The 26,704-nt window shown below is 39.6% G+C and overlaps 1 protein-coding gene across 2 annotated transcripts; it reads left to right on the forward strand.

Annotated features, from left to right (window-relative positions):
* On the forward strand, positions 1-26,688 carry ptpn23a (protein tyrosine phosphatase, non-receptor type 23, a). 2 transcript variants are annotated; one of them, XM_028469663.1, is made up of 25 exons: positions 1-197; positions 2,282-2,356; positions 6,758-6,885; positions 8,075-8,151; positions 8,757-8,806; positions 8,899-9,030; positions 9,111-9,191; positions 9,278-9,409; positions 9,532-9,579; positions 10,400-10,456; positions 10,546-10,604; positions 10,692-10,771; positions 11,485-11,599; positions 11,708-11,773; positions 12,014-12,159; positions 13,198-13,509; positions 15,618-15,772; positions 15,863-16,194; positions 17,118-18,990; positions 20,097-20,579; positions 21,647-21,831; positions 21,926-22,030; positions 23,762-23,900; positions 24,517-24,630; positions 25,207-26,688. In XM_028469663.1, the coding sequence occupies exons 1-25, from the start codon at positions 114-116 to the stop codon at positions 25,768-25,770; spliced, it is 5,592 nt and encodes a 1,863-aa protein (XP_028325464.1). In that variant the 5' UTR covers positions 1-113; the 3' UTR covers positions 25,771-26,688. The 2 variants fall into 2 exon arrangements, with proteins under 2 accessions (XP_028325464.1, XP_028325465.1); XM_028469664.1 differs by having other exon boundaries at positions 98-193.
* Positions 26,689-26,704: the final 16 nt, after the last annotated feature.

Below are 26,704 nucleotides of genomic sequence, written 5' to 3' on the forward strand. Positions count from 1 at the left end.
TGCAGGCACAGCTTCCGGTGTTGGATATGTGACACAGTTGTTTGGAAGGAGAAGTGTTTTTAGCTAAACTCGTCTACGATTCGGACAGTGGGATTTAAACAGAACCGGCCGTGATGGAGGCGGTCCCTCGGATGCCGATGATCTGGCTGGATCTGAAAGAGGCTGGGGAGTTCCAGTTCAGCCCGGCCGTGAGGCAGGTAAACAGGGTGTGGGGAGTAGCAACAGGACGGAGGGGGAAAGTCAACCGAGTCCGGTTCAAAGAGGGCGGTGTCCCGACCCCTTCCTACCGTTAGACCAGGTTCACAATGACAGGTGGCCCTTAGTACCAGAGGAAGCTGGGAGATCATTCTAGAACGGTTGGCTGAGCGTCTGAGTTTTAGCGTCTATTGTTTGCTAACGGTGGCTAATTATCCCTCAGCTAAGTGGCTACATCCCTTAAAAGGAGAGTAACTATGTTACCACATTGATTCTAGCAAGACTAATATATGACGCCTTTCTCCTTCGTACACTTTTCTAAGTTAATATCAAGTCCACCTCGCTAATTTTGTGTCGTTTCCTACTTTGTTAGCACGACATTAGCATTGTCTTTAAATGACGTTTATTAGGCTGTGTAAGTTGCTAATTCTTCTCTATGGAGATCTCAGAACTGTCACCAATATCTGATGACTGGTTAATTCCTTAAAAGCAGATACATTTAAAGAAGTTAGTCTGAAAATGTAAAATGCAATCTGGATATCAATAACAATCATGAAAACAGCAATGACATGACTGCCAACATTTTAACAGTAATAGTAAGCTTGTTTATTCTGGAAGATGTTTTTACTGTCAAAATTAAAAGTCAAATAGGAATAGTTTAGTTTCTGCTGCTATTATCATATAACATTTAAATGGTTGTGTAAAATGACAGCCCTTTATGTTATCCGACTCCCTACATTTTTAATAAATCCTCCAGTCCATACACCTAAAGCATGCCAGCATTCAGGATTAACTCCTTTAATAAAACACACATTTAGAAACCCAGTACTAATCCTGCCTTTCACTGAAGACCATTTCTTAACACTATGACTTGCAAAAATTGACTGAGCAGGACATAAATCAGTCCATAGCCACAACATTCATTATCACATATGACAAAAATGACAAATAAAAGGCTGTTTGGGTAAATAAAATTGCATCTATTGGATACCATAAGAAAATATGCAGAAAGGCAGTGCAAAAGACCCTGTGGTGGTATGAATCCTAGTTTTTACCAGTCTTGAGAAGAAGAGGAAAATGCATGTTTATTAATTTCAAACAAAATTAAAAAGAAAGATGTATAAAAATAAGGGGAAATATGTATTTTTATATATGTAATAGAATGTTTCAACTTTGAGAATCAGATCTTGTCTGCCTGGCTAATGTTTTTTTTAAGACAGACTTTAAGGAGAGCTTTAATGGTTTTTGTGTGGTTGTGTTTACGTAATGGAAGTAAACACCTCATCGGTGCTGACACTATCATTCCTTTTTGTGTGTGTCAGTTGGTGTTATCTGATGACACACTTTTCTACTTCTTCCTGAAGCAGGATGAATGAGTGCAGATCTTTGGCCTCTTGTATAATTTTTAATCACTGATATTTATTAACCAGGACTTTCCTGTAAAGAGGGTTTCTAATCTTAATTGTTACTTCCTAGGTAAATAAAGGCTAACTTCCACTTCATGCTTAAATCTTTAAAACCAATATTTGTTTCTCTTTCTTTCTTTCTTTTTTTTTTTTTTTTTTTTTTTGTCTAGGAAGAGATAGAGCTGGGCGATTTTTGCCTAAAAAAAATCTCCAATTTTTTTAAAGAAAAATTTGAGTTTGGATTCAAAAAGTGCAACTTTATTGCTATGATTGTCCTCAAGACCTAAAATGCATAGAACAATCCCAAAATAAAAAGTCAATGAGGGTCTGTCATTCAACAGTTTTAAGCTCTAACCCAGATTTAAGCAAAAGTGCAACAGCAACTTCACAGTAGCTTAAATTTTCTGATCAATAAATCAGATAACTACATATTTTATAACATATAACATTACAATTAAAAAGAAAAAAAACTCTTCCCTTAGCATCTCAGCATAGTGCGAATAAAAATTAAACATGCTTGTGGCACATATATAGCCTACTCAAAGGGTAAACACATGTAAACAAAGAGGAGGTTGGCTCACATAGGGCTGCGGTAACCTACAAGGACGAAACGTGAAAAAGACTTAATTTTGATTTAAGCAGTTTGTTGATCCACTTGAATGCTGTTTTTTTGTATTCAGTTCATTTTGAAGAACTACGGGGAGAATCCAGACAACTACAATGAACAGATGAAGAAGCTGGAGACTCTACGACAGGTGAGGGCATGTCAGACAAGAGAAATATTTTATCAGTTTTAATGGAGTATTTGTGATAATAGAAATCTGTTGGCAACAAAAAAATCTTCAGTACATGCCAAAATGTATGCATCTCTGAGTATTGTTTTGGATTATTTTAATGCATAAATCATCCACAACTGTGTATTTGGGAGCAAGCAATCAAGTTGTTCACAAAATTGATCCATTGGAAGAAAGAACAATTGTCTAATGTTAGGAATTTTAGATCTTTTGTTGAAAGCCCCATGATTCAAACATTTCCAGTGGTGTTTTTCTGGCCGGCACTGGTCAATGGATATCCAAATGGTTCTAGAAGGAAACATTGTTAACAGGTGACTGGTTTATATGCAACCGAGGCATGCAGAGAGAAGGTAGTTCTTATTGTCCTCAAACAAAAGGAGACAAGTTAGGGCTGGGCGATATGGCCTTTTATAAATACCGCGATATTTTTAGGCCATGTCACGATACACGATATATATCTCGATATTTTGCATTACCCTTGAATTAACACTTTGATGCACAAAATCACACCAGTATGATGATTCTATATGTCTACATTAAAACATTCTTGATCATACTGCATTAATATATGCCAATTTTAAACTTTCATGCAAAAAAGGGGATATCACAACTAAGTCAAAGTTGACATAACTGTATTCATTAAACAGTGAGTGGCTCAAACATAAAATTGTCAACAGAAAGTGCACGTTCTGTGCAAAATTGTCACAGAGACATTTCAAAACAAGACATTAGTGCAGGATGCAACTCACATGGCATTTCAAAACACAAAATTAAAGTGCACTTTTTGTACATAATGCCACTACAATATTTTAAAAACAAATAGTGCCCTTTTGTGCATGTTGTCATTAAGATGACATTTCAAAACAACACTAAATTTAAGTGCACCTTTTGTGCATAATGCCACTAAGATATTTAAAAAAAAAAAAAGTCCGCGAGTTTAACGGTATGGTCATTTTCAACACCGCACAGACTACAAGCTGCGATATATCGAGTATATTCGATATATCGCCCAGCTCTAAGACAAGTGTGTTTTTTGGGGGGGGGAGTATTAGCATTTGGAGCATTAAAAGTACAGAATCTGCTCAACTCAATCATGTTGTTTTAACATCATTGGATGATCAGTTGTATTTGCTTTCCTCACTCGTAGAACACATGAAACTAAGCACCATGTGGTAGCAAGGCAAGCAGGCAGAGGCAACGTTAGGCTTTGGACAATAATCAACTGACGAGCACAGGGAGAAATGCAGCAACACAGCATAATATAAGATGTTCACTCAAACTTCACCAAGTCTAATCTGTGGAATAAGGTGAACAAACAAATGTCAAATTGAGGATCTGGTTTGTTTTTGCACAAATAATTTGGCTCATGATATTATGCATAGTGGTGGTAATCCTTAGATGCCATTCAATTTCATTACGATATTAGTGAGTGTGATTGATTACAAATCGATGCCTAGATCTATATTTCCACAGGATTTCTTTGTTTCTCGCTGTAACCACTGATCAATTACATTTGCATTCAGACACAGGAGACAAATTGAGCTTTTTTACCTTTTTTTTTTCAGTAGCAGACGATATCTGTAAACTGTTCTGTTAGAATTGCATGTTAAAGTGTCTTAGTAGCAGCATCATTATATATACCCATATACAATACAATAAAAAAGAAAAAAAAATTAAATAAACAAAATGGGCTATTCTAAATTATACATTTTATACAGTTTAAATTATAAACTAACTCAATCCATACTGCTTTGAAAATATCAGTTAACATTGATTCCTCACTATTTCATGTAATTTAGCTTTTAAATAAACGATTATTGGAAATTTTTGGATTATCAATTACTATGTCTGAATGATGATGCATTGATCATTTCTCCCTCCCCTAATTATGCAGGTGTTCATTATATTAATCAGGTTTAAAGGTATTGGTTTTTTGTTGATGTTTTGGTTTTATAGAGTACACTCTCCAATAATATGAGGAATCCAGGAACAATTTTCAGATTTTACTTGTTTTGTACGTCTTCATTTCCCATAATCATTTCGCATGGGTAGAAAGTAACAAATGACATTTACTCACGTTACTGTAATTGAGTAGCTTTTTTGTGAACTTCTATTTTTTTGAGTACTTTCTGAAATCTGTAATTTTACTTGTCAGTTTTGTTTCAAATAACAGTACTTTGTTACATTGGAAATAGATTCCTTTGCAGAGTAAAATAAATCCTGCACACTCATCCCAAGCCTGTTTCCATTACATAAATTACAATATTTAATATAAAGTAAAACCATATTTTTCATTAGTCACCGGGTGTTTACTGTCGAGTAGGGATGTAAAGATTAATTGTGAGGCAGTTAAAAATTGATTCAAAGGTGTCACGGTTGACATCGATATCCTGAAATTAAAATCATTGTACTTTAAAAAAAATTATATATATATATTTAAAAAAAAAAATTATATATATTTTTTTTTTTTAAAAATATTTTTTTTACAGCAAAGGGTGCCATCTATTTGTTTTAAATCAGAAGTGTGGAAGCATTTTAGCAAAATGACAAAATGAAAGAGGTGAGAAAGAAAGAACACGTGAAATCCAAGGTAAGAGGAGCACATAGAGGAAAGGGAGAAGCAAGAGAGAGAGAATCAAAGCCATAGTTTGTGTATGTATATTATTTCTTTAATATGGGATTAGTTTTAAAGTCCAATTGTTAAGGCACAAAATACATTTTCATTTGCACTTTTAAAAAGAAAAGGAACTATGCATAGTTTACTGTACAGCCAGAATTTAAATGAATAGGCTTCTTCTTCATTTGTACTATTTCTTTATTTCATTCAGGATTTATTTTTTAATTAGATTGCATTGTTTTGCATAGTTTATCAATGAATTCTTTTGACAATGTAAGATACGAGAAAATAGTACAGTATTTTTATTTATATTTTTGAAGAAAAAAAAATGAATATATTTCAGTCATCATTTGTTTGCAGTCTCATTTTGTAAAATAAATTGTGAGAGAATTGTATCATGAACCCAGTATCGTGAATCAAATCTTATCAGGAGTTGAGTGGATCGTTACATCCCTATTGGTGAGTGCAGGCCGGGGGCTCCGCACCACCTCTTGGTCCCTCCCACCGCAGCTTTCTCCTCCCTCCCGCAGCAGTATAAAATTTTCCTCCTTCGTTTTTGGCAAATATATCCTTCATATATGATATGTGTTGTGAAATGGGCAATGTTCGATTATTTCAGACAAATGTATCAATTTCATAGAGCAGTCTTTAATTTCATCCTTTATCTGTTGGGGGCGGAGTTTCCCGTTTCTCATGATTTTGTGCGTACGGCAGGGTCAGAGCTGCCGTGGAGGTGCGCACATTATCTCGACAGGTTATTTTTTAAAGTCCTAAATGTTGTTTATAAATGGCGTACGCTTTCTTTTTTATGTACACAGCGTGTATAAACGAGGCCCCTGAAGAATGGTTCTGTTACTGTAAATGTCTGCACGGACACAAGCACTATTACCTCTCATAATTTCATTCAGCGTTTTTGGAATGTTTTCTTTGATGTTTATACACAATTTATGCATAATCAATGAAATCTGTTCATTAGACAGTTTGTTTTAAATGCATAGATGCATATACATTTTTTGATATTCCTTTTAGAATGTTTTATAGACTTTACATAACATACTGTACACATTTGCTTTCAGAGAATTTCCTAAAGATATTGTTCTCTTACTGGAAAATGTTTTATTGGATGCTCTGATTCATTGGATGTATTGACACAAGCACTTACCTCATCGAATTGACATTTATTTTATTTAATGTATCCACATTAGCCACACCATGTCTTGTTCTCATGCATGTTATTTTGAAATGGCGTTCTTTAATAATAACAAAAAAAACCTAGTGCGATCTTTATAAACGTTGTTGTACGATTACATTTTAAGTGATCTACTTTTACTTTGACTCGAATAGATTTTTACACCAGTAACTTAACTTCTACTTCAGTAAAACTACTTTCTGTACTCTTTCCACCCCTGTTATTTTGTAATAGACAGATTTTGAACAATGAGTTTCCAACTTGTATGTGATGATTTTGGACTGCATGTTTGTAGAGATTTGTACAATTCATTTCATTGGCTTATTGTGTGCTTCAACCATTGATGATAATCACGGGGGCTGCATTACAAACCACCCTGCTACCAAAACAGCCCAGATAGTGAGATGAAGTGAAATAGCAACAGATTCACTGCAGCTACTGCCCCACTGATGCAAGAGCATTGCTATTGTTGAGAATCAGTTTGTCACCTCATCGTTTGAGACTTAAAAACCAACGTAGTACCAACAACACTCACTTTGTGCTCTGTGTGCCTCAGAGTGCCGTGAACGTGACGAGGGATTTCGAGGGCTGCAGCACACTGAGGAAGTACTTCGGCCAGCTACATTACCTCCAAAGCCGCGTGCCTATGGGACCGGGCCAGGAAGCCTCTGTGCCCATCTCATGGTAATGGCGCGCTGACTCACTCCCAGATACTCTGAAGAAGCACACGCCTGTTCTACTGTGGTGTGAACAACCCCAGTGTTCAGTCACTGCAGGGAGAAAGAGTCTCTTCTGTGGGTGGCGGTTACATTACGCCAAAGGGTTTATTCTTTCAGCATCATGTCAAAATTTCAAACATTAAAATTAGAAATGGGCAATATTTTTATTGGCTGTTATTTGCTATAAAATCTAATATTTGGCATTGGTGTTAAACATAAAATAAACCTCTTTTGTTGAGTTAGACTCCTTTGCACAGATGATGGTTTATGTGGAATACATCCAGCGATGCATGAGAATCACATTCAAATTAGGTTTAAGGCACATATGTTAAATGAATGGCCCAGGGACCAAATCCAGCACTTTGGAGCATCCAATTCAGCACACAGGAGAAAGTAAAAAATTACAGAGAAAGCACAAATTATTGTGTAAATGAAACTTAACACACCTGGTGCTTATATCACATGATTACAGCCATTTTTAGTGTTAAACTGTTGAAAAAACTCAAAATTCTTAATAAATCCTTTTCTCAAATTATTACATAATTTTTCTCTTAATTAGATAGAAATTGGTCACAAAATCTAGGAACTTTCAGACCCTGTTGGGACTGATATTGATCACTTATTGCTTAGATATGATTGGTGTCTTATATATTGTGTATTTTATGTATACCTAAAAGTGCAAACTAAGGCACAATAATGTTGAAATTACATAGTTTTCCCGCTTAAGCTCTGTGGCCCACTTGAGATCAAACTGCTCCGTATTTAAAGTGTTAATTTCATGGAGATATACTATATAGTGTGACCTAAAATTAGTTTGGGGTGGCAATGAATATATCGGTATTGGTTAATATCAAAGGTATAAAGTGTTTGACAATATCAGTGTATTGGTCATTGGCAAAAAGTTTTTATTGAACATCTCTAATTAAAGTCAATTGATTTATAGTGATTTTTGGGCTTGATGACAACAGTAGGTCTACTAGAACAATTTTTTTTTTTTTTTATAACATATCACTCAAAAATTAAGCATATTCATTTAATTTATAATGTAATTTTTCTGATTTAAGTGATTGGACTGTTAGAGCTTGTACTGCGTTCTAAATATTTATTTATTTTCCTCCTATAACCTTCCCTCATTTTTCATTGTCTTTTCTCAGGACGGAGATCTTTTCTGGAAAAACAGTAACCCATGATGACATCAGCTATGAGCAGGCATGCGTCCTCTATAATCTTGGTGAGTGGGATTATTTTGCCAAGTATGGCAGAAGCTCAACCAATGTAAACCAGAACTGCAATCCTGTATTTTTTCAGTTTCTATGCATCCACACGTCTATTTCCATTAATTGTGTTCTCATCAGTAACCTCTGCAGAGGGAAAGAGGAGCTTGAATGCTCAACCCTGATGTGAACTGACTCCTCCTAATTAGAGGAACATCAAATCTGGTTCAGGTTCTTGTGTGGCTGAACCTGTCATCCTTTTTCTTTCCTGCCTCGCTGCAAAAGAAGCTTATTTTGGCTCCTTATCTGTATTTTGTATTTATTGAATTTTTTAAACATTTAAAACAATATAAACTGAGCACACAATGTCTTGAAATGAAATCAGTTTTGCATTTCTGTATTTACTTATTCTAGCCCGCTTTAGAGCTTATAATTTACATTTTCCTTCCACAGGTAATAGCCTAAAAAACCTGAACCCTGTATAAGTTCGACAGTGATGCCACCAGGCGTTTTTATTTATTATGAGTTGTAGCAAATGGACTTGTAATCAGGACCAAATGCTTCCTCTCTGTCTGCAAACCTGCTGCCTATTTTTTTTTACTCAAGTGTGGATTCCTTTTAGGGGCCCTGCACTCCATGTTGGGAGCCATGGATAACAGGGTGTCTGAGGAGGTGGGTTTCCCTCATTTACTAACACAAACACAGAATAAACAAAGGCACACACGCGCATGTATTCACGGTACCTGTGTTTGTTATTTGACCAGGGTATGAAAGTGTCATGCACACACTTTCAGTGCTCAGCGGGGGCCTTCTCCTACCTGAGAGACCACTTCAGCCACAACTTCAGCGTTGATATGAGTCACCAGATCCTTAACCTAAACATCAACCTCATGTTGGTAGGTTTGAGGCACACACACACACACTTGTACACACTAACAAACTTAGCGCACTAACCCCATGTGTGTCCTCCTCCCAGGGACAGGCTCAGGAGTGTCTTCTGGAGAAGTCCATGCTGGACAATAGGAAGAGTTTTCTTGTCGCTCGCATCAGTGCCCAGGTTTTTATCATCAGGCGATTATTATGTTTTGTCAAGCTGAAGCAGTAAAATCTCAACATTATTAATCACCATTTGTGATGCTACAGGTAGTGGATTATTATAAGGAGGCCTGTAGAGCTCTAGAGAACACCGAGACAGCCTCGATGCTGGGAAAGATCCAGAAAGACTGGAAGAAACTGGTTCAGATGAAGATCTATTATTTTGCAGCTATAGCACATGTGAGTGAGCATAAGTTTGGTTCTTAAGCCCCTGTATGTACAAACCCATTGGAGTGTTCAGTCAGTAATGATATTACAGACTGGACTTTGCTATGCTTACCTTTTTCTTTCTTTCTACACAGCTTCACATGGGCAAACAAGCCGAAGAGCAGCAGAAGTACGGAGAGCGGGTAGGAGCGAGGAATAGTCAGATACACTTGTTTATTGATTACTGTAGTAGTCTTATTGATAGCAGCACTGTGTCTTCACAGTTTATTTATTGAAAATATCTCAGGCTGCCCGTAACCATGGCAGGTTTTAATGAATCTGGTATTGTCAGAATAGTTTTGATTTAATAAAGGTTTTATGTAAAATGCCCCTTCGTTTACGCCCTCACTATTTCCGAAGACTTGTTATTGAGCGTTTCATATAGTTTTTAAATGATCCACATTCCACAACTTTTTGGTTGACCATATTTTAATTTCCAAATAAAAAGACACTTGGGCCGACCACAGCATACTCAAAGTACTCAACGTTTTCTGGAATCTACCTTGTAACGGCAAAATACAATATAGTAGATAAAAAACTTGTTATTGTCCATAAGGTAAAAAAAAATAATTTCTCTCTTTATAATGAAGACTTTAAAATGACTCGTCAATCACTTTTATTATGAATTATTACAATTTGTCCTTGAAAAAGCTTATATAGACCTTTTTAACATCTCTCAAAATTTACCTTAAAGGTATTGTGTACGGTGTTATTTTGGCTTCAACTTCCGGGTGGATCATCTTTAACTATTGATCCTCCTAATTGTCAATCATTCTAATGATCTGTTTAAATAAGGCCGTCGTACGTTTTCCCCTAGATGCGTTCATGCTCCCAAGGAAACCCGGACGTTTTGATGAGTTTGTAAAATCCGGCCAGACGGTCCGGACAATACGTGAAAAGAAAACATGTCCAGGTAAATTCGGACGTATGGTCACCCTAACAACCTTTCTTTTTTCCCTACAGTTGGCGTACCTACAGAGTTCTCTGGACAAACTCAACGAGGCCGTCAAACTGGCCAAGGTAACAGAATCATCCTCTGTAGCTTTGGGGCACAGAAAACATTTAGGATGACTTTAGTGAGGCTTCCTCTGTTGTGTTGGTACATCCAGGGACAGCCTGACAGCGTGCAGGAGGCTTTGAAGTTCACAATGGATGTCATTGGTGGAAAGTGAGCTTTGCACAACAATTCATTCTTTTCAACCTGAAAGCTGACTTTAAAAGATCCTCACGTAGTCATGTTGATTTAAATCTACAGGTTTAATTCAGCCAAAAAGGACAATGACTTCATATATCATGAGACAGTTCCTTCTCTGGAGACGCTCACCTCAGTCAAAGGTAAATGACTTCATCAGCATGAACAGCAGCTAACTGGGAGTCATTCCCAGTATTTAACTTTGTGTGCCAGGGTTTCATCTCCATTCATTCACTGTTGTGGCAGGGTCATCATAGGTTTATACTGGGTGCTATTTTTGCCTTCATAGCAGTTTAAATCAGTGGTTCCCGACCTTTTTTGGATCCATTTTGATATCAAGAATTTCTGGTGACCCTAAAGACATTTTTCTGCTAGAACAAGTTTTTGATCATGTTTAATGTACTTTATTAGAAATAAATACAGAGCCAGGATTAGTGACAAGTTTTGTCAGCTCAGATATTTTTGTACTGCATTTTTTTAAAACTAGATTTATATATTAAGTATAGAATACATTTGTTTAAGTGTGTTGCTTTAATTTAAAAGAGACTATTCATTAAAAATGTCAAAAATTAATCTTAAGCACTAATTTTTTAAATTTTTTTTAATCGATTACTAGTAGTAACTGTGGTTTAAATTCTTAATGTTGGAGTGTCATTTGCACATTGTTTTTTTTAATTTATTGTTGATTGTTTGTTTTTAATTTTTTTGTTGTATTTTCTTCTAATTTATGTCTAACCTACAACTCTTTTTGCACTATTATCTATGTAAATATTTATTTTTATTCTTTTATTATTATGCTCCTGCAAAAGTGAATTTTTCCTCTGGGGATCAAAAAAAATTTGCTTCGCCACTGTAGGTGCCCCCCTGGTCAAAGCTCTTCCTGTTAATCCCACTGACCCTACTGTCACTGGACCAGACCTGTTTGCCAAACTGGTGCCCATGGCGGCTCATGAAGCCTCCTCTTTGTATAGGTGAGTGCATTCGCAAGATGTAAAACTCAGGTTAATGAGGACAAACTGCTTTTCCACTTTAAGTAAACATTAACGGGGCTAATTCTTGCATCTGTATTTGTGTTTTAGTGAGGAAAAAGCCAAGCTGCTGAGGGACATCATGGCCAAGATCGAAAGCAAGAATGAAACACTAGAGTGAGTACTTAAAGATGTGTTTATAATTGAAGAAACAGTTTTTTTCTTCAGGTGTCTCTGAGCATCTCCATCGAGCACCTTGTTGGTAGCTCTTACTTTTTGAGAAGTAAACATTTGACACAATTCTTCTTAAAACGATCACATTTTCAGTGTTCGGTTAATTTCTAATCAATGCAATATTGAAGACTAGAGCATTAGATCTTTGCCTTCGTGTAAGCCGACCAATCTCTCGGCCTTCAGGCAGTTTATGGACTCTCTGGGTTTGGAGGCGGAGTCTGTGGACAACTTGGAGATGTACAGTCACATTCCCCCCATCCTGATGGAGAAGTGTGCAGCGCTCAGTGTCCGACCCGACACCGTCAAAAGCCTCATCCAATCCATGCAAGGTCAGAGCCCACAGCCTCAGTCAAACGCACACACACACACACACCCACATACACATGCGCATTTTAAAATGCAGGTCTAAAAATTAATAAACTCATAAAAAAACACTTAACTTAAAATTTTATACATAAAGGCTGACAATGCGCTGTCATTAATATGACATGACACCTGTCATTAGCATAAATAAGGTGTCATTTGTTACCCTAACCCTACCTAACCCCACTAGATCCCTCCACCTAATCCAGAAAATGCCAACATAGCTCCAAAGATGTCATAATTTAGCGAGCAACGCTTAATGACAGCCTTCATGACACCTTATTCATGCTATTGACCTGGAGTGACAGAACCTTCTCTATAGCTGCCCCTTCCCTCTAGAACACACTCCCTGCACACATTCAACACTACCGACCCTCCAATCTTCAAATCACTCATCAAAACTAACCTTTTTAAACTAGCTTTTAACTTATAGTTACATATTTTCTGTATTTACCTTTGTTGTTATTAGTTTCTTTTTTTGACTTGTGTGTAATTGTTTTGAAGTCTATTTGAGTTTTTTTAAAAGTACTTATAAATAAAATGAATAATTATTATAATTATAGCGTAATGTATAAAACTTCAAATAAAGTGTGACCCACTAGTGTCTCTATGACCAAAGTGATTTTGATAGTCGTTGAAGGCAATGACAAATGTTTTTAGATGGAAATTTCTCCCAGTTGTTGAAACCCAAAGCCGCACCATTTAAAGGAATTGGTTTAGAGATTCATTAACCAGTGCTATTCTCACAAAAAAATCTAGTAATTTTAGTCTTTATTTATAACATGCAAACCTTCTAAAGTGAAACTGGGAGCAGGTTCCTCAGAGAGGACATAGAATCTTTGTTCTACTCATTAGAAACTAATGACACTGCTTTAAAGATATAGTAGTATTGATCTTACTGAAAATTTTTATATTCATGTTATATATATATTACATTGCACTTGTAGAATGGTGTGAATGTAATAAGATTTAGATGTGATAATAGTTATTTGTTACCCCTCCAGTGCTCTCTGGAGTGTTCACTGATGTGGAGTCGTCTCTGAGGGAGATCAGAGACGTGCTGGAGGAGGATGAAGCGGCCGAGCGGGGCCTACAGCAGGGCGGGGGCCCCACTGCTGCTGACGTGCATGGAGCCGCCCAGGCTCTGGCTGAAATTTGGAGAGACCTGGAGAAGTACATGGAGGCGCACGAAAAGGCCAGCTTCACCAACACAGAGCTCCACCGCGCCATGAACCTGCACATCAGCAACTTGCGCCTGCTCGGTGGGCCTTTGGAGAGTCTGAGAGAAGCCCTACCGCAGCCGCAGCTCGGAGAAGGTGAGGATTTCTTTCATTTGTGGTGCACATTTGAAGACATCCTCAGGTGTGAAAGTGAGGTATCAACTACCAGGTAAACCTGTCATTTATCAGAACAAACAGCAAAACCTCCGTCAAATGACATGGCGTCACTTATCAAAACAAACGCCGTCAAATATCTCGGCCTCAGGCTTTAAAATAAAAGTAATCAAACTCAAAGATCTCAGGACGTAAAACACAATATTGGTGTTTTATTTTGAAGTACACCTGACGAAGCAAGTTGAAAAGCCGTTCTTTCCTTTTTTCAAAAAAAAAATTTAGCTATATCAACGTATTGTTTGATTAATAAATACATAGTTAAATGAAACGTTGATATATCTTAACTAAGACTGAACGATTTTAATTGCATTTGTGATATTATTGCGATATCATAAAACGCGTTTTTCTAATCGCAAAGGCTGCAATTTTTATATTTTTTATTTTATTTATAATTTTTTTATTTAATTTTTGTTCTTGTCCTGTTTTGTACTGTCCTGTTAAGTTCAGAGCTTGTTTAAGAAGTGCAGTCCATATGTTTACATGTTTCATGAAACGTGAAGTTAGTTACAGTAGATATGTTGAAGAGGTAAAGCCACAGATTTGCTTTATTGTTGTAATCTGTGCTTTAAAATTTATATTTCATATTTATTTAAAGTTTAAATAAATCTGAAATTGTTTATTGTGAAACAGATGGATTTATTGCTTGTATTCATTGTAAAATACTTGACAAGAGACCCTTGAAAAAAATATTTGCATATTAATCGCAATCACAATATGTAGGAAAAAATTGCAATTAGATTATTTTCCAAAATTGTTCAGCCCTAATCTTAACCTTTAAAATAGAAATGCATAAATAGAAAATTACAGCTTTCAACTTACTCTTGTATTCGAAGCAGCACATATTGATTAGGGATCGACCGATATGGGTTTTTTTAGGTCCGATAATGTTTTTTTTTTCCATCAGCTTTAGCCGATGACTTATACGGACTGCTGATTTTCTTGAGCCGATATTTGGAGCCGATTCTACTTTTGCTTCCTCAATTTACAGCATAAAAAGTACACAAAGATGATAACAAATGGCACAAGTCACAATTAAAAAAAGGAACATTTATTGAAATTAACAAAGGTGATGTAGAACAAGAACAAGTAAAAAAATAGTGAGACATCTCATGAAATATTATGAAAGAGAACTGTTCATCCTTGTCTTGAAAATAGTTTTGACAAAAATTGGCCTGACTGAAGATATATTTTATTAACAGGATTATTGAGTATAAAGATATATAATTATAGTATTAAACACAAAAATAAACCATGAATAATAGTCCATTCTAACAACCCCAGAACATAAATTAGCAGAAATAAATAACTTGATGTCGGATGCGCATTAAGCAACAATCTGTTCAAGTTTCTGTTCTAAATTGCATCAACATTAACAAGAATAAATATTCAAACAAGTAGTAAACTGCTTCTCAAAGTTAAAAACTTCTCAGCGCTGAGTGAGAAGCAGAGAGAGAGGAAAAGTTGGGATTGGAGAGCTTGCTTCACGCTCTGCTAGTAGGGGGAGGGGCTCTGCACTCTGCTCTCTGTCTGCAGCAACACGGAGCCCTGGAGCAGCCGCTCTGTTTATAATGTGGATTGGCGAACGCAGCAGCACGCATTGGCCAATGCCGATACACGTAAAACACGCAAAAATCGGCTGATTAACTCGGCCGGCCGATGAGTCGGTCGATCACTAATATTGATGACGTCATGTGTATTTCCTTTTTCTTCAAAATACAACGCCATGTTGTGTTTTACGTCCTGTGGTCGTTGAGTCTGACTACTTTTATTTTGAAGCCTGAGTCCTGGTTTTACAAGTGAGGCCATTTGATTTGACGGAGGTTTTGCTGAGACATGAGTCTGTTTGGTCTGATAAATGACAGAGGTTTCCCTGATACCTAATACCTCACTATGAGACCTGAGGATGTCCTAAAATGTACACCATATTTGTTTCCTAGAACTGTACCACACTTAAGAAATTGTTAAAGCAAACCCAGATGCCTTCACCAATTCCAGCAATCCTTCTACGGCCTGTTTGTGTGTGTGTTTAGAGGACGTTGCCGGACTGCAGACCATGAAACGAATCCTGGGGAAAGTTCAGGAAATGAGGGAACAGAGAAGCTCTTTGGAAAAGCAGCTCCGTGACCTCATCCAGCAGGACGACATCACATCCACCCTGGTCACTTCTGAAAGAGCAGACATAAAGGTTCACATTGTTTCATAAACTGTCAAAACGGGGGAAAACCTGACGTTTTGGGTGATGGAAAAGATTTCTAACAATTCTCTGTCTTTCCAGCAAATATTTGAGGAGCAGCTGAAGAAGTACGAGCAAGTGAAGGTGTACATCGAACAGAACCTTTCTGCACAGGAAAATATCCTAAAAGCTTTGACCGAAGCCAACGTTCAGTATGCGTTGGTGCGTAAAGGCCTGAGTCAGACGGAGCAGCAGTGGAACAGCACCGTGCAGGGCCTGGTGGGCTCCTACGAAGCGTATGAAGACCTGATGAAGAAATCACAGGAGGGGAAGGAGTTCTATGACGACCTGGAGGCCAAAGCATCACGTCTGCTGGAGAGAGCAAAGGCCCTGTGTCAGACTAGGGATGAGGAGAGAAAGCCCTTCCTCGAGAAGTAAGAAAAACCTGAAAATATCAGAATCTGGTTTTTGTCCTCTTAACATGGATTTAAAGAATGTTTGATTATGAGAGCAAAATTTCTATTTTGTTTTGGAGACAACTGAACAAATGTAAAGATTATGAAACATTTTAGTGCAAAATGCTAATTCCACTTCTAGATGTATAGATAAGAATTTGACATTTCTATATTTCATAGATTAGTATGAATTTTTAAGCCACGTGCTCTAGGGCTATGTTCAAAATTGTATACTAATGTACTACTCGTACTAAGTCTGGCGTCAAAAATTAGTATGTAGTGTGTTCACATTAGATAGTATGAAAAGATTGAGTATGCAAGAAATACCTGGATGTATACTATATCAGGACATTTTTAATGCACACTAGTCATACTCAACAGCCCCATGATGCATTGCGAGTAGAACGTAAAATCGTCCTGCGACCGGCTTCAGTCTAACCTTCATTTACAAAAACAAAAGCATCTCTACTTGTCTTCCATTAATTTTTTAACTCTTTTTTTAAAAGCTCTTGTTTTGAAGTTAACCAAAAGTTTTGTCAGTAGCACGGAGGGTCTCCAAAAATCCCTGAAATGTCGGCATGAATTTTGTTTCTGCGAGTTTTATGGATCAAATGAGCACATACTGATATTCTACTTGGTCACTTTTTCACTTAAAATACTTCAGTGTGCTTCCAGTTTCTGTCGTTGGTTCAAAAGGCATTTTGGAAAACTTGGAAGTATACTTAAGTGGGAACAGTCAACATCCTAATGATACTTACAGTATTTAGTTGACAGTATATACTCATTGAGTTTGTAGTGCAGAGTATGCCATTTCGAACACAGCCTAGTACTGACTTATTATGGAGGAAGATTCTCAGGCTTTCCTGTAACTCCTGCTCTTCACTGTTTCATCTTGCCTTCAGAGAAACCCAGAAGAAACCTCCAGCCCGGCCGACTGCAGCCAAGCCCACCCTGAAACCAAAGACCTCCGATGTTGACCAGGGCTTTTCCAGCCTTGATGACCCAGAGTTGGCTCAGCTCAGTGCTGCCATCTTAGCTTTGGGCGGTGACCTGCCTGAGGACCTGCGGAGTCTCCCCCCTGATATGTCTGCTCTTCAACCCCCTGCTGCTCATTTGCCCAGTTCTAACCTGGGGGGCGGGGCCTCGTTTCCTTGGTCTGGAGCTCAAGCTGCAGGTTTTCCTCGTTTTCCTGCCAACCTGCCGCCACCAGAGCTCCTGGAGCGGTTTGCTCGGTATCCCACTCCAGGAGCGCTCCCTGCTCCAGGACCCCATGGCCCCCTCCCACAGATGACCCCCCAGAGGCATCCACAAATGCCAAACCAAGTCGCTTTGTCGGGTTATCGGCCTCCGAACCCTCAGGCCAGCCTGCCTACCACTGTGACTCAAGTCCGACCGTCGACCACCACCATGGACAGCATCCAGGGCCCCACACCCAACTACATCCCCTCTCCTCACCCCCCGGTCCCACCTGTAGCCGCATCCGGCTACAATTTACCCCCACACATGGGAGCTTACCCTCCCTTCCTGCCCCAACCTGGGGTTTCCATGCACGGTCAAACACATATACCTGTTGCACAGCAGCCAAAGCTCCCCCAGTTCCCCCAGCCAGTTGGACCCCCTCCTCCTCATGGGTACCAAGCTGGACAGAGGCCTGTTCCTGGTCAGCAGCAGGCCTACCCCCCTCCTGGGTACATGCCACCTCAGTATCAGCAGGTGTTCCCGGGTCAGCTTCAGCCGCATCAGCAAAACGGTTTCCAGGTCCCGCAAGGCTACCAGACCCCACAGGGCTACATATCCCAGCAGACCCCCCAAGTAATGCCAGGCCCCCAGCATAGGCCACCTCCGGCTCATCTCCCCCCACCATCAGCAAGTTTACCAACTTCATCCACTCAGCCTGCCCCCGCTGCATCGCTGCCCTACCAACACATGTCTTCTGGACCCCCTCACCAACACATGTTGCCTCAGCATCAAATTCCAATGCCCCCCAGTACCCAGCAGCATCCCCCCCTCCCACACATGCAGGTCCCGGGTGGTCCCAGACCACAGATATACCCATCCCCTCAGACACTTCCTCCTGTTTCAACGAGCTACGCACCCCCCAGCTGCCAGCAGGTTCACCCCCCCTTACAAATGCCTCCTGCCTCTCAGCCTCACATGGTCCTAGGTCCTCACCCCCACCTAGCTAGAGTTCCACTGCCCCCACAGCATCTCCATCATCCCAGACCACCTCTAGGTCCTAATCTGCCCCAGCAGCCCATAAGAATGCCCAACCAACCTCAGCCACCTCATTCTGGGGGTGTCTGTTATCCAGGGGGGGCTCCAATGATGCATCAGCAGCCACTAGCACCATCCCAACAGTTTCAGGCTCCTGGTCCCATGAACCATCCACAGCCTCCTGTTCTATATCCTTCTGCTTCTGGACCTAACCTGCCTCCAAGTGCCCCCCAGCAGCTCACTGCCATTGGTGCTCAGCACATCATCCAACCATCAACAGCAGCGCAACCTCCCAACAGCCTCCCTCCAGACGTCTCGCCCTCCCCCTCACCGTCTCCTTCTCCACGTTTGAACCCGCAGCAGAGACCCACACAAGCGGCGACACCTGTAGGACCTGCCGCGCCTGTTCTGCCGTCACCGACCTCCGTTTCACCTTCAACGTCACTGTTTCAGCGGCAGAACTCCAGCACAGACGACCTCCTCTCGTCCAGCCCAGAGAGCCAACCAGGAAGCACCAAGACCCCCACCAACGTCCTCCAGCCCACAAAAGCTGACCCACAGGTACAGACCAAAGAACCAGGAGTCTTTCAGTATTTAACTATAAATTAAACTCGCAAGTTTAATGCATTAGCCCTCATATTATCCTCAAATATGTAACACATTTTACCCTTGGGGTCAATCTGACCCCATGGATATTTGCCTCCAGAAAATGATTTTCAGAAAATTGTTCACCAGGTTTTTGTGTCAGACACTTTAATGGTTGAATACATTAATAACCTCTTGATAATGAAACTATGACCTGTCCTCAAGCGGCACCATCAGACCAAACTTTTAAATTAGAATTAATGTATCTTTAGCAGTTTTTATCCAAATCAACATTAATGACTACAATATTACGAACCATTTTGGTTGTGGTGATGATGTGACCTTTCCTGCAGCGTCAAACTTTCATTTTTAAAGTTGGTGTAATTTGAAAATCATTCATCCAAATATGTTCTAATTTGGGGTGCACATTCATGACTCAGAATCAACCATATTGATTGATGTTGGTGACCTTGCCCCATGATGACTTGATGTCTACAACATGGCTGACTGCATATCTGGTGGGGCCTCAAACCATTCTGATAATATCAGCAGCGCTAAGTCTAACCTGCTGTTAAAGCGGGGATAGGGATCGTAGTATCTCTCTGTTTTTGGAAGGGATTGCGTCTGCTGGAGGGTCAACACTCATTCTCATCAGATTTTATTTTATTTTAATTCAAATCAAAAAGAAGAAAAACTATTTTATTCCATCTTTAAATGTCCCACATTCACAAAGTCCAAACAAGGAGACCCACAACTTTAACTCTACAACTTTTCACTACATTTCTCACAACTCACTGCATTATTTAATCATTAGTCAATGTGTGCAATATGTGTTCAGCACATTGAAAAATATCATTAATCCCATCAAATTGAGAAAAATCATGAAATATGAAGTAAAAAAAAACAAGTAAACTATTGTTTTTTAATAATAAACATTGAATGGGGTCAAATTGACCCCAAGGATAATACGAGGGTTAAGTGGTGAATAAACACAGTAAATGTGCTTTAGTCATAAACAACATGCTTGTACCAAAAACATAATGCAGATAAATTCTCAGAAATCATTATTTCATTTTTTGCAGGATGGAGAGCGTCGTAAGAAAAGCACTCAGGGTGTCCGATTGATCCAGGGCGATCCATATCAGGCCCCTGAACGCGTCGCCCACCTTCACAGCGAGCTGGAGCGGTACCGAGCTCACGTAGATTCCCTAGAGCTGCCGTCAGAGAGCGAGGGTGGGCTGTCAGTGCTGGACGCCCGCTGGAAGGAGCTCCAGGAGCAGCAGGAGAAAGATGCCCGTCAGCTTTCCATCGCCATCGCCCGCTGCTACACAATGAAGAACCGCCACCAGGACGTCATGCCCTACGACCTCAACCGCGTGGTGCTGCAGTCCGGCAAGGACGACTACATCAACGCCAGCTACGTGGAGGAGCTGTCTCCGTACTGCCCACGCCTCATCGCCACACAGGCACCGCTCACTGGCACGGCGGCAGATTTCTGGCTGATGGTGTACGAGCAGAAGGTGTCGCTGATAGTCATGCTGGTCTCAGAACAGGAAGTAGAAAAGGTACCAGACTTTGTTTTTACACTTGTGGTCAAAAAAGTCGGGGACACTTCAATTGAAGTTTTATACATAAAGCTGATATTATGCTGTCATTATTATGACATGAAACCTGTTATTAGCATGAATAAGGTGATATGAAGGCTGTTATTGTCGTTTGTTACTCTTATCAATTATAATTGTAATTGTGTAATTGAGAATTAATTACAATTATGGCATAATTATAATTGGAATTTTAAAAAAACTGTTACTGTTGTAAACATAAATAAATTGTACCGGTAATTGAGTTCAGATAATTGACTTTATGATCGTAATTGCCATGAAAATTGTATAAAAAGATCACAAATTATAATTTAACGCTAACCTGAGGAACCATGTTACGGTTCTATGTACAGTTTTACACATATGTAGTTAACAATTATTAAAATATGTTTCGTATCAATATTTCTCACTTTTTACCATTTAAAAAAGCATACAAATCTAGGGGAATACTGACACAAAAAAGGCTCAGATGCTCACACCAAAAATATTAAAATGTTTTCATTGATTATGAAGCTTAACAAGGTAATCAATAGATAAGAAAGAAAATAGATGATAGATATTTGTTGTTAGTGTATTTTACAGCTGATTTAGGACCTGTTATCATAAGAGATGCTAACAGAAAGCTAACACAAGAGTAAGGTTAACGTTTATTAATTTATTTATTTCAGGCTCAGTAATTGTGATTAATTATAATTGGAAAAAATGCTGTTCACTGTATTTATAAATAAATTGAAATTGAACACGATTCATTGAAAACATAATTGTAACTGAAAAATGTAATTGACCCTAACCCCCCTCGATCCCTCCACCTAACCCAAAAAAATGCCCACATAGCTCCAAAGGGATCATAATTTAGAAAAAGGTGTCATGATTTCGCGAACAACACTTAATGACAGCCTTAATGACACCTTTGTCATTCTAATGACAGATAATGACAACGTAATGTCAGCCTTATGTATAAAACTTTAAGTAAAGTGTCACAAAAGAAAAAGATTCCGCACCAACAGTTTGAATAATTGGCCTTCCCACAGGGAAAAGTTCTGAGATACTTCCCAACAGAGCGTGGCCAGCAGCTCTCTCAGGGGCCAATCACGCTCACCCTGTCAACACAGAAGGCCACGCCCACACACGTAGAACGCATGATCAGCCTGCAGTACCGTGACCAAAGCCTGAAGCGCACCGTGGTCCATCTCCAGTTTATCTCCTGGCCAGAGCTGTGAGTCACCTGAACCTTCTGTTTACTGTTAAGTGTCAGTGGACTCACCAGATCAAAGTGAACTGGTAATAATCGCGTATTACTGGTTTCTCAGGGGGCTTCCTGATAGCAAGAGCAACCTGCTGAGATTCATCCAGGAAGTTCATGGACACTACCTGCACCAGAGGCCCTTACACACACCTGTAGTGGTGCATTGTAGGTGAGTGTGAAGCAGCTTTAGTAGAAATCATCACAAAACAAGATTTCTGCTTTTATCAGGATGGATGATAGTCGTTTGTGGCGTAATGCACAGACACATGGTCAACATCTACACTTGTAATAACTAAGACTATAGTTCTTTCTAAAGATGTTTGATATTAGCTTTTTGTCCTTATGCAGATATTGTCCGACACCTAATTGACAATTTCTGATATTAACCGATGCGGATATATACATAGACTAGGGGTGTAACGATACCCAAAAATCATGGTTCAATACGTACTTTGGTTTTGGAACAAAATGCAAAACATAAATTTGCTTGTTGTTTATTCTGAACTTTAGTAAACCAACAATGTATTGTAACATTATACAAAATATGAAAATAAAATAATAAAAAAATACAATACTGTTGTAAAGTGCTGCCTGGTAATAAATTAAATAAGTTTTTCTCAAATAAACAAGCTTATTTTATATATATATATATATATATATATATATATATATATATATATATAAAATAAGCTTTCCAATAAATGAAATATTCTCAAACAAAAAATACATGAAATATTATAAAAATGAATCCCTCACAGCTTGTTAACAGCTTTTAACAAACAAAAAGTACAGCACTAACAGTTACAGCATGGAGCCTTTGGTTTAGACCTTCATATTTTTTAGCCAGAAAAATGAACTTGTCTGCAGTAAGTGCAGATCTGCTGGCAGTTACAATGCGGTTAAAAATACCCTCTCGCTAGGGACAGAGGTAGCGGGTATGGTGAGATAGCGAGATAGATATATGGGGTCAGTGAAGTGGGTCAGAGTCTACTGAAGTACAGCTCACTGCCTTGTATGCAGCAACCTCTTCCTTCACCAGCTGCAAAGTCTCCTTGTTTCCCGCCTGTGTCTTGAAGAGCTCATCGTACACTTGAGCGATCGCTGACTTCTTGACAGGAGGAGATGATTCAGATGCCTCTGAGTGTCCTGTCTCTGCTGTCCCTGTGGCCTTCTCACTCTGTTCAATAAAATACATAGTTAGTTTGCTTTCTTGTCACAGTAAAATTTACACTTGGGTGGTGCCGTTTCAAGTGAGTTAACGTGTTCGTCGTGTTGCCGTAAACATACCTGATGATTGGCACACTGCCCACATTATATCCACTTGTCTTTCTCCGTTGCAATATTTCACCTGGAAGTCAAAGTGACTGTATTGGTTTTATGTGTTTTTTAGTTCAGCTTTAGCACAAGCTGATCGATGGACAGCAGGAATCATCCGCCACATTTTGGTTTTGTTTTGTATTCTTTGATTCGTGAAGGAAAAGAAGACCATCTATCTTTTAATCAACTTCATCTTTACACAAACACAGAGACCGACATCTTAGCCCCCCCCCAAAATGTGTTCACCCTGTTGCAAAAGGAATAATCCCTCCGCTGATAATCTCTGGTTTGCTTTTAAACCTGTGCAAACACCCCAACATGTTAACCAACACACATTGTAGTAAAAATGTTTTACTACAAACTAGTGAAAAGGGCTCAAAACTGTCCAAAAACCACCACCATTAACTGTGTCGCCCCCTGCTGGTTAGGGATGAATAATCCTGCTAAATTATGAATTGACTGAAATCTTCACTCTTGCTTGGACATGTTTTCATTGGATTGTCGGTTATATTAGAACCACTGATAAGTGGTTCTAATGTTATGGCTGATCAGTGAATATCTTTCTAACTCACTCTTTCATCAGCTCTGGTGTGGGACGCACTGGTGTCTTCAGTCTGCTGTACGCGGCCCTGCAGGAACTGGAGGCTGGAAACGGGATCCCAGACCTGCCCAAACTGGTGAAGAAGATGAGACAGCAGAGGAAGAACATGCTGCAGGAGAAGGTTGGAGACAAACTGAGCTAATCTATTAGTCTGATTAGTCACTATTGGTATCTGTGTACTTTATTATTATTTTGTCTTATACTAACTCATCCCTTGATGTTTAACTGATTTGGTAAGGTGTCAAAACGTGCAGATATTTGCATTATGCTTTTCATCTTCATTTTCCCGTCCACTTCAGTTTGGAACCCTAATATCACACAAGAATGGAGGGTTAAACTGACAGAGGGGTTATAGGAACTACCCTTAGTTACATTTACGACCCTATGAATTCCGTTTTGATTTATCTTCATTTGATTTGATGTATTCTCTAAAAAAAAGTTTCACAAGATTGGCAACAGAAGCTTCTGCCCCACTTTTTAAAAAAATGGAACATTCTTTCAGTGGGGGATTCGTCCACCAATCAGAGGATGACTTTATTAGTGGACATCAAAAGTTCTTTTTTTTCCCTCCACAGCCAAACAGGAGCGTGTTTACTCTCAAAGATCTGCATTTTTTTTTTTTTTTTTTTTTTTTAAAAAAAATAGAATAAACCTAAAATATAAAGATAAATAATTGAAAATAAAACACAAATAAAAAATTTTAGGAATAAATATCATTGTTTTTCCTCCACCTGCAGCTCCACCTGAAGTTCTGCTACGAGGCGGTGCTGCAGCACGCTGAGCAAGTCCTTCACCGTCACGGCATCAGCAGCTCCTCCTGCAACAGGAACAGCAGCTCTGCAGTCACCAAGGTTTGTCTTCATTGTTATCACCTCATCTTAAGGTGCGTTCACACCGAATGCGACTAAAGTCGCACCTTTTGATCGCTTCATCGCTCCAGCGACGTGAAGACCATGGAATAGGGTGTGTCTATACACTGAGGGGGCTGCTGCACTGAGGGGGCCGCTCACTACTTCTCCGACCGTACGTTTACAGCACTTATCATAAACAGCTCCACTTGTACTTACGATTTAAATTTTCAACTTATGGAGTTACGAAAGGATGAGTTCACTCAGAATATACTTTACTTTACTTCACTCAGAATTTAAAAGACTTATTCAAGGAGTATTCCGCTTTTGTTTTGGCCCCAGTAAGTGGAGTAGTGTGCAGCCCTCCCGCTGCAGCCTCCGGCTCTACAGACGTTGACGGCTGGCGGAGGTGTCGCTTGAAAAGTTCAGTTTTCAACTTTGAGCGACTTAATCGCGCGGTCTAGTCGGTGGAGTGTTTGGTGTGAACACACCTCTAACCTCACTTAGTCTCACATCCTGGTTTCTCCTGATCTTTTCTTATTCTTTGGTTTAATTTGTGACATCATGTGACCCGTGCAGCCCTACTCCAGAAAGGAGTCCCAACAGGACATCGTCCTCGGTGCTGACATGCCCATCAGCTCCATCCAGGCCACCATCGCTAAGCTTAGCATCCGCCCCCCCAGCGCTACAGACCCAGCCATGGAGGCACCTCCCCTCTGTGACCCAGAGCAGTCGCTTGGTCCCACCTACGAGTCCCTGAGCGACACCCAGCAGCTCCAGGATCTCCAGCCCTCCGTCCCCCCACCTGTAGCCTCCCCCACCCTCTCCTCCCCATCCAATGGCCTAGACGCTGCCTCCTCCCCCCCTCCCACCCCTCCTGTAGCTGAGTACCAGCAGGTCCTTGAGGCCCCCCCTAGTGTCAGTCCTCCACCTGTGTCTGCACCTTCATCTCTGGAGCTCCTGGCCTCTCTGACCCCTGAGGCCTTTTCCATGGAGGGGGGGGGGCGAGGCAAACAGCGTGTGACCAAGCAGAGCTTCCTGGAGCCGGCCGAGGGTCAGGGTCTGCAGAGGACACAACAGGACAAAGGGGACGACGACCCGCTCAGCAGCCTGGACCCCCTGTGGAGCCTCAACAAGCCCTGAGAGCCTCCAAGGGTCTGAAACTTTAGAACTTTGTCCTTAATTCTGCTTTTCAGAAAGAACTGCACTGAATCCTGGGAATCGTTGAGTATGTTTATGTCTTTGAAAACTTTCTCTGCTTCTTCTTCTTTCTTCACCGGTGGTTTCTGGTTCTGGATCACTATGCACTCGTCTAAACTCTTCAAAGTGTATCGCTGCTTCTTTATAATTGTGCTGAATTCATCAGCATCACTCCTGATTTCCCAGCATTTATGGACTGAATTTCAAAACCATCGAATTTCTAGCATGTTTTTTTTTTTTTTTTTATTCCTTACTCTAAGTTTTTTTTTTTTTTTTTCAATAAATGGGAAAAAAATTCTACACAAAATAATCCCCTTAAAGATCCCCCCACAACATTTATCGCTAATTCTTACAATCTTACTAAAGCTCCATCACCCCCGTTGGCCGACGTCATTACTTCCTCTTCCTGCGTTGGTGTCACATGACCATTGGAGCGTAACTTGATTGGCTGGGCAATAGATAATTGAGGAGGGGTCTATTGCTTTTCCTTGGTTGCCCGAATGTTGTGGTCAAATATTTTGACACTTAATTATTTTTTGTAGATTTTTTTTAATATTTTGAATCTTTTAAAAAGATTCAAAATACCATTTCTAGCATGGTATAAAAAAACATGCTAGAAATGTGATGGTTTTGATATTCAAAGTCTGAATATGAATTTAAACTCTAACGGCACAGATTTACTTTGGCATGCACTTGGCTGCTCCATCCTGTGCAGTTTTGTTGCTGGAGTCACTGGAGGTGGGTGGAGCTTCTTTTTTTTAAATAGACATGAAGACCAATCACTACCCAATCAGCGTGTCTTAACGAGTAGATGATTTTACTTGTAATGTTGTAAATAACTTATTAAAACCATTAAAAATGTTCCCTTAAATTCACT

This window comes from Gouania willdenowi, chromosome 16 (assembly GCF_900634775.1).
Source record: "Gouania willdenowi chromosome 16, fGouWil2.1, whole genome shotgun sequence".
Lineage (NCBI taxonomy): Eukaryota > Metazoa > Chordata > Actinopteri > Blenniiformes > Gobiesocidae > Gouania > Gouania willdenowi.

Excerpts from the sequence above, each read along its gene's own strand:
- ptpn23a (XM_028469663.1), top strand. The coding sequence starts at position 114 with ATGGAGGCGGTCCCTCGGATGCCGATGATCTGGCTGGATCTGAAAGAG. Across the intron at positions 11,774-12,013 it reads AGCAAGAATGAAACACTAGA|GCAGTTTATGGACTCTCTGG; the intron begins GTGAGTACTTAA and ends CTCGGCCTTCAG. Across the intron at positions 12,160-13,197 it reads CCTCATCCAATCCATGCAAG|TGCTCTCTGGAGTGTTCACT; the intron begins GTCAGAGCCCAC and ends TTACCCCTCCAG.